At 41.8% G+C, this 10,073-nt stretch overlaps 3 protein-coding genes across 3 annotated transcripts; 2 read left to right on the forward strand and 1 right to left on the reverse strand.

Annotated features, from left to right (window-relative positions):
* Nucleotides 1-206: 206 nt before the first annotated feature.
* On the forward strand, nt 207-2,063 carry LOC128709029 (guanine nucleotide-binding protein-like 3 homolog). The gene is made up of 2 exons (XM_053804014.1): nt 207-228; nt 298-2,063. The coding sequence occupies exons 1-2, from the start codon at nt 207-209 to the stop codon at nt 2,061-2,063; spliced, it is 1,788 nt and encodes a 595-aa protein (XP_053659989.1).
* A 269-nt stretch (nt 2,064-2,332) lies between these two features.
* On the reverse strand, nt 2,333-4,243 carry LOC128708582 (uncharacterized). The gene is made up of 4 exons (XM_053803560.1): nt 4,211-4,243; nt 2,914-4,130; nt 2,619-2,847; nt 2,333-2,497 (listed from the first exon to the last, which is right to left on the reverse strand). The coding sequence occupies exons 1-4, from the start codon at nt 4,241-4,243 to the stop codon at nt 2,333-2,335; spliced, it is 1,644 nt and encodes a 547-aa protein (XP_053659535.1).
* Nucleotides 4,244-4,902: 659 nt separating this feature from the next.
* LOC128708451 (aprataxin and PNK-like factor) lies at nt 4,903-6,570 on the forward strand. The gene is made up of 3 exons (XM_053803428.1): nt 4,903-4,995; nt 5,069-5,999; nt 6,368-6,570. Exons 1-3 carry the CDS (start codon nt 4,903-4,905, stop codon nt 6,568-6,570), a joined length of 1,227 nt encoding a protein of 408 aa, XP_053659403.1.
* The last annotated feature ends 3,503 nt before the right edge of the window (nt 6,571-10,073 follow it).

The raw sequence follows: 10,073 nt of genomic DNA on the forward strand, positions 1-10,073 counted from the left end.
TACAGGTTCATTCCGTGAGAAACTCCAACTGTCAAACTCGCTCAGCTAGTGACCAAAATCCATGTGCTTTCAATTCGTCCCATTTGACGTTTGCAGTCTGTCGAGACCGGGTGTTTTCTTTTGTACCGAGAGAAAACGTGGTTTTTGCTGCTTTCGGATGCGCAAATTAGAGTAGAAATCGTGATTTTTAGCATAACTCAGTTGAGATGGCGTTAAAAGCGCTAAAATGTGAGAACCTCCACCGTCTAGTGTTGTTCATTTGTGCTTGAAACATATCTTTTAATCGTTTTTCAATAGGTCGTTCATCAAAACGCCAGAAAGCATCTCTGCGGTATAAGAAAATCAAGAAGATTGCCGAAAGCAAACGCAAGAAGGTGAAGGAAGCAAAGAAGTTGCCGAAGCTCAAAAGCAAAAAACAGAAGCTGATCCAAGTGCCGAACATATGTCCCTTCAAGAAAGAGGTGATTGAAGAAGTCGAAGCATACAAGCAGAAACAGGAAGAACTTCGCCAGCAGCAAAAGGAACTGCAAAAAAAGCAGCGTCAACTGGAGTTACGCTCAAAGACGCTTCAGTCAATGGTGACCGATGCCGAAAAACGACAGGACCAGTTCAGCCCACAAACAGCCGAGGAGGATGAGTATGCTAATGTTTCTGGAGGAGGAAGGGAAAATTCATTGAAAGCATATTTCAAGGAGTTCAAGAAAGTTGTCGATGCAGCGGACGTTGTGCTGGAAGTGGTCGATGCCCGTGACCCTCTAGGTACCCGGTGCGCTGAAGTGGCAAAGATTGTCCGTGAGGCACCCGGTCAGAAACGGTTAGTGCTGATTCTGAACAAGGCTGATCTTGTACCGCGCGATAATTTGGAGCGCTGGATGAAATATCTGCGTCGATCGTGTCCAGTTATTCCGTTCAAGGCAACAACGCAAGCGCAAAAATCCAATATTGGCCACAAGAAATTCAAAGCCGCTAAAACCCTTGAATGTTCTCCCTGCATTGGAGCGGATTTACTGAAAGAGCTGTTGGCTAACTACTGTCGCAGTGACAACATTCGTACCTCTATTCGCGTCGGGGTGGTAGGGCTACCGAATGTGGGCAAAAGTTCGCTAGTTAACTCTTTGAAGCGTAAACGTGCTTGCATGGTGGGAGCAAAACCAGGTGTCACAAAACAGATGCAGGAAGTGCAAATCGATTCGCACGTAAAACTACTCGACAGTCTGGGTATCGTTTTCCAGCGTCCCAAGGAGCAGGATCAAAACAAATTTTACGCACTAAAGAATGCACAGCGCGTGACGGAAATTCAGGACCCGTTCCCTCTGGCGAACGACATTCTGAAACGTGGCACTATGATGTACTTCTGCAAATTGTACGACATCAGTGAATTCCATTCAACGGACGAGTTTCTGGCAAAGAAAGCCATTCGCATGGGAGCACTAGCAAAGAAGGGTGTACCGGACGTGAAAAAGGCTGCAAGATGCCTGATTGAAGATTGGAACAATGGAAAAATCAAATATTGTACCCAGCCACCGGAGGATGATGCGAACGAGGTACATCTGGACGCCCAGCTTGTCACGTCGTCGGAAAATGTGCCGGAGCTTAATCTCGATCAGCAGCTCGATGCATTGGTGGAACAGTTGAGCAGTCAGTATGAGGCAAGCTTCAATATGCGGGATGCGGACGGTATGAAAGTGGCTATTAAACAAGAGGATATCCTTACGATGGAAGTAGATACAGGGGGCCCAGTACATATGCGCCTGGCAAAGAGTGATCAGCTGGCGCATCTTGCAAACCAAGGTACGATTATTGAGCGAGATGATGCCATGAATGGAAAAACTGATGATGGTAAAACCCGTAAACGCAAAGTTAACGATTACGCAGAGGAAGAGAAACGATTCCGCAAGGATCCGATGTTCCTGCTGGAAGGCAACCAAACGGCTAATCGAAACAAGAAGCAAGAGATGAAGAAACGCAAAAAACAACAGAACAAGCAGGCAAACTCAAGCAACGAACAGGCTGGAGAGAAAGAAGAGTATGATTTCGATGATGATTACGGCATGGAAGACTAACATGAACCGGTCGTCCAATAATGGTGATTTGCTTTTCTTTCATTATCTGATGAAAAGAACTGCCGCTGGTAGTGTACGTTCGTTATAATCAATTTGCCTAATAATCAACTTCTGTTATTTGCAAATAGAATGTATACAATAAAATCAACCATTTTCAAGCGGAAAAATGTGATTTCAACATCATACTATAACATTCATTCGAAATGGCGGGTACAGCGAGCTAACTGAACGGAGCACCTCGCACCTGAAACGCTTTAATTTATCCTCTACTAATGGTACTTTGACATGAAGTCGTCCGATAGGGAGGCAATGTAGGACTTTTCCTGCTGTTTGATACGTTCTAAGGCTATCTCGCGACTAACGAAATTGTGTCGTTCCATGAAAATTCGCAAACCCCACTCCATCACCAGTGCCGAGGTAAAAAATTCGGTGTACTGAAATTGTAAAGCATAACACCGATTGTTAATTTAACACAATTTCCTGTACAAATCTACATATATGTGTACTAGATACAGAATGTACTGATTATAGGTGCATAAAATAAATCAGTCATACCTTTCCTTGTTGATGTTCTGGCACAAATTCATCTTCCAGATGCTGCATCATCGCAAATTTCTGTTCGTCATCCAGAATGTTACCAAAATCGGTAAAGTAACACAGCTCATTGGACGATTTCCACTGACGCTCTGTGTAGTCCTTATTCCGTACATATAGGCCATGAAGTTCTTGTTTGTATTGGCTGAAGGTGTCTAAAATTTCTTCCTTCGACAAGTCGATGCAATCGCTATCAGAAAATAAAACAAATAAAATTTGTTTCCTTTTTGTAACGAAATAATCTAAATCTACTTACAGCACTTCCACCTTCGACAGTCTTTTAATCTCTGTAGCAACCTCGCAAATTTTCTCTATTTTACTTTGCTTCTTTAATGAGCCATCTTTTTTTCTGCGTATTACCTTCTTTAGTTGCATTACTTTATTAAGGCTTTCTTCCTCCGTTTTTACCGATCCGGGTTTCTTTGACGCTTTCCGTTGTGCCTTCTCTTCCGGACTTTCAGCTAGCAAACCGCGTTTATTTTGTTTGCTACTGCGTGGTAAAACTTCCCGCTTCGCATGATAGCCCGGCTCTGAGGATTTTGGTTTACGATCACCATCGTCCCTTGGTGAGTGTTGTTCACTGTCAGCAAACATGTCTTTTCCGCTATCGTTTTTTGTCTGCGGATCGGCAGGACTTTCTGAACACGTCGGATCGTACTCATCGTCATCGTCTGACCCGAATAGATTTTTTTCGACCCTAACTGTACTGGCAACGAGGTGTTTTCGCGAGTCCATTTTGTTCTGTGGGCTAGATGTTGATGTGTACGATATCTTACTCGGTAGGTCGACTGTCCCCGGTGTATAAGGATCAGGCTCCCCATAGCCTGCCGGTTTACCACCATCACCACCTATTTTCGATGGCTTGTAAGTGCGCTTAATGCCTGGAGATGCACCATTTCGGGTAACGGGAACATATTCTTCAAATGTATTTCTGGTACTTTTTTTAACTGGTTCTGGCCGGTACTCTTCGACCTCTGGTGCTACACAGTGGTTGCTAGGATATTTTGGCTTAGCTGCTTCCGTCACAACATTCGCACTTTCGCGCTTATACATTTCGATCTCTCTAGACAAGCGCTGTATAGTTTTACCAAGATTTTCCACTTTGTCGAACATGGCACGGCCATGATCGCTGATCTCTACGTAGATACAAGCATCGTGCAAATTGGTGAGCTTCTCCTTGAACAGAATATTTAAGCTGGTGCGATAGTGATTGTCCCGAAACACATATTTCATCTGTAGGTACGGACGCTCATGGAAAATCAAGTGATATTCTGTATTTATCTGGTACAGCGGATCTTTATCATGTTCGACAATATGTTTGCGGAACAGATCGTACAGCTTTCGATACACAAACGATTCCCAGATGTCGATCGTCAGGAATTTGTTTCTTGCTGGAACTTTACACTCATCACTATTCGGTGGTTTGGCTAATGGCAGAACTACAATATTAGCTAAAACATACTTTTCACCGAACTGAGAGTTGGAGAACCGGGGAAGAAGCGATTACATTAGTTCAAGTGTTTGGAGATCAGCAATAAAGAACATTTCAATACCTTTAATTTTTCAACTAATTGCGACATTGCCATTTCATTTAAGGGTAATATTGGACTGCTATGCTCTGATTATTTTACGTGAAATACAGATTTCATTTGTGAATAAAAAAACTTTAATCTTAAACATGGAACATTTTAAAAGGAAAACAAACACTCGATTTCCACAAATACAAAACATATTTCTGTTGACTGCTGTCAACACAAAGTCATTGTGCTGATGTTTTTCTCTGGGAGTCATTCGTGGAATATTCCTCACAATAGCAGTTTGAACAACTCACGATAGTGAGCAAAAGTGAACACACTTTCAATACATCACAACCACAAAGAATCGGATATTCATTGAGTTTTTTTTTACTTTCTTCATTATTTTTTTTTTATTCAATAAGAACGGCCAGGCCGTATTGCTTCTTTCTTCATTATATTGTAAAAAATATTGCGTAAAACAATTCTTGTAATATACATTGTGAGTGGTTTGTTCATTTGGGTCGCTGTTGCAAACTGGCCAATTCGAACTTGGCACACTGTGGAGTGGCTTCAAAATTGTCAAATTGTCCAGAGCTCACGTCAAAAGACATAAACACACCGCTGAGCGATAAACAAAGCGGCGCAGTATTTATCACCGACACGCGCGCTTTCGAACGTCCAAATAATACTTGTAACTTCATGTGAAAACAAGCAATATCGAACATACGATGAAAAGGCTTGTGATTATCGATACTATCAAGCAAACCCGGAAGATTGTGCCGGAACATAGCCAAGAAATTGGTCGTGGGAAGTTTCTGGAGGTAGGTACAGCCGAGAAAGGTAAATGCGCAGTGTTTGTATTTCACAATCCACTAAACCTTTTTAATCTTTTAGTGCGATGATAAACGTATTTCCCGAACTCATGGCCGTATTGCGAAGGAATTGAAAGGCACTAAATTATTGTTGCGGCTCGAGTCTTTGCACATAAATTCAATATTTTGCCAGAAAAAGGATAGTGAAACGGATTACTTACTGAAAAAAGATGAAGCCATACTGCTAGAAGTCGGAGACAAGTTTCAACTTCTGCAAGACGGCGATTGGTTCGAGGTGGGAGAAGATACCACTGAAATAGATTCACAAAGTACAAATATGTCCGTGGAAATGGAGAGTCAGAATTCCGCATTGCATGATAACATACAATCGAAGCGAAAACATGATGCAGAAGACATTGAGGACAGGTCGAAAAAGCAACGAGTGTTAGGGGAGGATAATGTTGACGAACCGACAACTTCATCTATAACCCTGCCAGTCACTCACTCTACCGATCCTGATAAACTGATGTGTCCCGAACATAACTCAACTGATACAGAAGTTACTACAGCAGCTGACGTTAAACCTGATCCCGATCATATGCCTGCAAGTGGTAACATTTCGCAAGTGCAAATTAAACCCGATCCAGACGCTGTAAGTTGCAACACAGACTCAGGTGTCAACAATCCGGGAACATCGGGAGGCTCTGTAGCGAGTAACGTGCCCCCTGTGTCTATCAAGCCTGATCCGGATGGAACGAATGGCAAAGCAGGATCGGGAGAAATACCTCCTGATTCTGTTAACCCTGGTGTGTTGCGCCCATCGTGTGATTTCGGAATACGATGCTACCGTGCCGGGCAAGATCATCGTAGTGCGTTCGCTCATCCGGGTGACCTTGACTATCGAAGACCGAACCTACCACCACCCCCGCCAGGGTCACCGATGTGTCCATTCGGGGCACGTTGTTACAGGCGAAATCCGCAGCATTTTCGTGAATTCGACCATCCGGATCCCAGTAAGTATGACGATTCATCCAATGTGCAAGCCCCATCGCCCAATGCGAGTAGACGTTCAAATCGCGTAATTAATTTACCCAAAAAGTTTGAGGATTATTTATTATAATATGCGTAGTTGGATGTTTGTGCATGAGGTCCGCTTAACCATATTATACTATTATTGTCTATACAATTGTTAACATGAGTTGAGCAATGCATGTATTAGTAGTACACAAACTAATATTCGTTATTTATACACAATACAATAATGGGTTCGTAGACTTATGGTTTTTTTTATCAATGAGAAAATGTAAAACAAAATTGCAATAATTATTTTGTTCGTATGTCCGAGTGCGATTATTGATCTTCTCCAGATTTGTATTTTTAGATGCTGTTCAACCACGCCGCCCAAGACGCTACGGTGCGCTAAGGGTGGAAGATTTGTACAATCCATCCGATGAATACGATTCTGATGACTACGATGATTTTGATCCTTTATCGTCGGACGAATACTCCCTTGGATTGGACGAATATAGTGATGACTTTGCAAGCGAGGACGACATAAACAATGATAGTGGTTTGGATTGTTAAAGTTATGAAGACTCTATCCTACTGTAAGCTATTTACTGAACGATTAGGTTAGTTTATTTTGAATATGAGGTAATATAAAAAGAATAAACAACATTTCCTTGTGTTGTGTGGATGTTTTTTTTCTATGGCACTGTTGTTTGGTTGGGCTTGAGTTCGGACACGCAAAGGAATAGGTGTTCCCGTCACCCAAGTCGAAATAGTTAAACCTCTACACTAGATTCTGCGCTATTAGTTCTACATTCGTCTGCACTTCAAGTCGTCCCATTGCGAAAAGCAACCCGCAATCCAGTGGCGGATCTAATGGTGGGCAGAGTAGGTGGGTGGAAAAAGCTCCAGGAAAAGCTTCCCCGAGCGATGTCGCATATCCCCTTCGTCACATCAGTCCCAGGAAAAACTTCCCCGAGCGCTGTCGTATATCCCTTAGTCACATAAGCACGCTTCAGCCAGTCCCGGTTGAGCTTTGGAGTGGGCGACTCCGTGGATTGTTGACCACAGAGGGCAGTTTTTGGTCCGTCAACAATTTTTTGAAATTTTTCTCTTTTTATATCTACGGCTGTCTATGAAAAAAAACCAAAACGAGACTCCATCAGACGAAACAAGAGCCACGCTATGGACAGAATTATTTTATTTTCTGCTGTATCTTTCAACATTTGTAAGAGTTCTATTATCTTAGCAAGTTCGTTGCTTCGAATAACCGTTTAAGCTCGCTTAAACTCTCTGAAGGCCATTTTTTCTGAAGCGTAATGTACCGAAAAGCTCCACAAATGTCTAGTGCTGTACCATACGCTGATTCATCCGGTAGAGTCGCACGTGCATGATAAACAAATCGATTGGAGAAGCAGAAAGAATCACTGAGATATATTTTTGGTTAAGCTGATATATTGCCGATGGTAGAGACTAGAAGGATACGTCGAATATAACACGTGATGAGGAAGGCCGATCTACGCTAATTAATCTCACAAAACGAAAGAGAGCATAGCGAGCCCATTGGATGATTCAAACAGCGTAAGCTGAAAGATAAGTGTAATGGACCACCCTATGTCGCATCGGTGGATCCGACATCGTAACTCACCGTTGACAAGCAACGGTCAGCGGTCGATGAGTGTGATCCACCGGGGTTAGCAAGAGCGCGTACGGGCGCGCGCAGCCAAAACACTTCGGTTTGAGCAAGCGATTAGGATGAACGATTCGTGAGGCGGTAGTGCAAAAGATGCAATATGTCGACTTAGTAAACAAAATAGATTTTTTGTAATTTTGTAAACGGATTACATGTTTAACTTATTTGGTGCATGTACGGTGTCTTCCCATCGGTGAGAAAAAAAAACATATAGGTGAAAGATTGTTATCATGGACCGAGCTTTTTGGAGATGATTTGTTCCGAATAGAGTTATGGTAAGTCTAAAATTTCGCCATTGTAAGTTTAACCAACTAAGTAGCAGCTGCATTACTTTCCCTTTTTATTCCCTCTGATATCTTCCTCTTTATCCTTCATCCTTATTATTAAAACTAAATTACGAAAACACCTATCTTACTCCGAGATACATTGTTGTATACTTATACACCAATACATGTCTACAGTAATTTGTTGGAAAATCTTCAACGGGACCACACCTGCGATGGGCAGCTCAATTGGTTGGATGTTTCCAGAAATGATTTTTTCCTGTTGATGAATTTATGTCAAACTACCTACGGACCTGTTGGTGACTTCAAAACGGAAACATGTGAAACACAAATCTACGGTCACGATTGAACAGAAAGCAAAGTATCGTAATCAATATCCGGAAGAAGCTGTCGCAGAGAGATACAAATGATGTCAAAGCATCACGGAACACAATGACCTTAAAAAGCTCAATTAAGCTAAGCCATTTGAGCAATTGAATCAGTATTATGAACCTTAATGTGTTTACCTTTTGAGATTGTTGTAGGTTATGGTCTCAACTGGCAACAGAAGGCTAGCACTTACATGCGATTGAAAGGAGGGCACTGATGGGCACAAGAACAGTATAAACATTGAGGTTACGTGCAACTGCGGAAGTAAGATCAATTGTCCAAAAAAGTTGATCTTACAAAAACCGGACCTGGCCGTAACATTCGGGTCGGGTCGAAAAGGAAACGGAGGAGCACCCGAATGGCCTACGGCTTTACAATATGTAAGTGTCAAACTCGAAATAGTTATAAGCACGAATAATGACAGACTTGATAGTTTAGGACCCCCCGGGAAGGCATTTAGGAATGGTAAAATGGATGGTGGCACCTTCGTTGTTTGTTTACCGGCGATCATGGAGGTATTTTAAGTCATTTTGCTTTCCGGAAGTGTTGCATTGAGATTCGTACGGGGCAGAGCTTTTGACTCGTCGGTAAATAGGTGTCTCGATAAAACTGCTTACCATAATCGTTTTCTTGGTTTTCGGAATTAAATCATCACATTTCACTGCTTTATTCTCGTCCCAAGTGGTTACGAACCTGAGTAAAGACATACATCGCTGTAGATTGCAAATGTATTGCATGTAGCCAAACCCATCGTTCCATCTGTTTAGCAGCATGAAAACAATTCAGTTGTATCTTGTCATTTTGTGAACCCTCGTCGTATGTTTTATTCCATATTCTGGCCATTTTCTGCAAGACTACTCCATTCTTCCTACGCACCACTAGGATCCATGCGATCCTTCAGGACCGTTAAAATGAAGGTGAAAGTAGAGAGAATCGTGTACTGATTAATATCATAAAGAATTATGGCTTCTCTGATCCTGGTGCATGTACTTGAGTTATAGGGTTTTCTATGATTTTAGCAAGAATTTCGTCCTTTCGAAGTTATCACTTTATTCCCCCATTAAAATGGTGTTATAATGTAATTCTGTTTTTTCCTGTCCCGTGTTGTGTTCAGCAACCTGGCTAGAAAGTGTTGTTTCAGGGACTACCAAAATTTCAATCGACCCATCGAAGCGTGAATGGATGATCGCTTTAGAAAAAAAAACAAGATCGATCACATCCATGCAGAGCACAACTGTTGATTGTTATCTTTCATGTAATCGTCGGCTTGGGTGGTTGGATGTGATGGTGTTTAATGTATTATTCTATCTAAAGCCTGCCATCCTTTAAGAAAGCTTTTGTGGATTGAATGATTTCGGGTGGAATGTTCTGCCTTGCATTTTCTTAAAAAAAAAAAATGGTGTACCGTTAATTGCGTCGTTTAGCGGATCGCATTTCTGTAACTTGGAAATGTAACACCAACACTTGAGTACAAAAAACTTGATCAACCTTTTTTGTTGTTTTGGTGACGCATACAAACACCTGGTTTGTGGTTGGCCATGTGCCCATCGATTCTTTTGTGTTTTTTTCTATATTTGTCACAAATCATTTACGGCAGATGATGGTACGGTCAAATAATTGTTCTTATACCATATTTAGTAAAAGAAAATGAATGCTTTAGGGCCACTGAGCGAGTATTTGCTACTTTCCCTCTATTTTTCTTCATACAAATAATTCTGTTTCTGTTTCTTCAA

The sequence above is a fragment of the Anopheles marshallii genome, chromosome 2 (assembly GCF_943734725.1).
Source record: "Anopheles marshallii chromosome 2, idAnoMarsDA_429_01, whole genome shotgun sequence".
Taxonomy (NCBI): domain Eukaryota; kingdom Metazoa; phylum Arthropoda; class Insecta; order Diptera; family Culicidae; genus Anopheles; species Anopheles marshallii.

What these genes read in the sequence shown, in the direction of transcription:
- LOC128708582 (XM_053803560.1), bottom strand. Translation starts at nt 4,243, where the DNA reads ATGGCAATGTCGCAATTAGTTGAAAAATTAAAG. An exon ending in AATTAGTTGAAAAATTAAAG is followed by an intron (nt 4,131 to 4,210) that starts GTATTGAAATGT and finishes TCCAACTCTCAG; the next exon opens with TTCGGTGAAAAGTATGTTTT. An exon ending in CTGTCGAAGGTGGAAGTGCT is followed by an intron (nt 2,848 to 2,913) that starts GTAAGTAGATTT and finishes ATTTTCTGATAG; the next exon opens with CGATTGCATCGACTTGTCGA.
- LOC128709029 (XM_053804014.1), top strand. Translation starts at nt 207, where the DNA reads ATGGCGTTAAAAGCGCTAAAAT. An exon ending in GGCGTTAAAAGCGCTAAAAT is followed by an intron (nt 229 to 297) that starts GTGAGAACCTCC and finishes GTTTTTCAATAG; the next exon opens with GTCGTTCATCAAAACGCCAG.
- LOC128708451 (XM_053803428.1), top strand. Translation starts at nt 4,903, where the DNA reads ATGAAAAGGCTTGTGATTATCGATACTATCAAGCAAACCCGGAAGATT. An exon ending in GTCGTGGGAAGTTTCTGGAG is followed by an intron (nt 4,996 to 5,068) that starts GTAGGTACAGCC and finishes TTAATCTTTTAG; the next exon opens with TGCGATGATAAACGTATTTC. An exon ending in ATTCGACCATCCGGATCCCA is followed by an intron (nt 6,000 to 6,367) that starts GTAAGTATGACG and finishes TTGTATTTTTAG; the next exon opens with ATGCTGTTCAACCACGCCGC.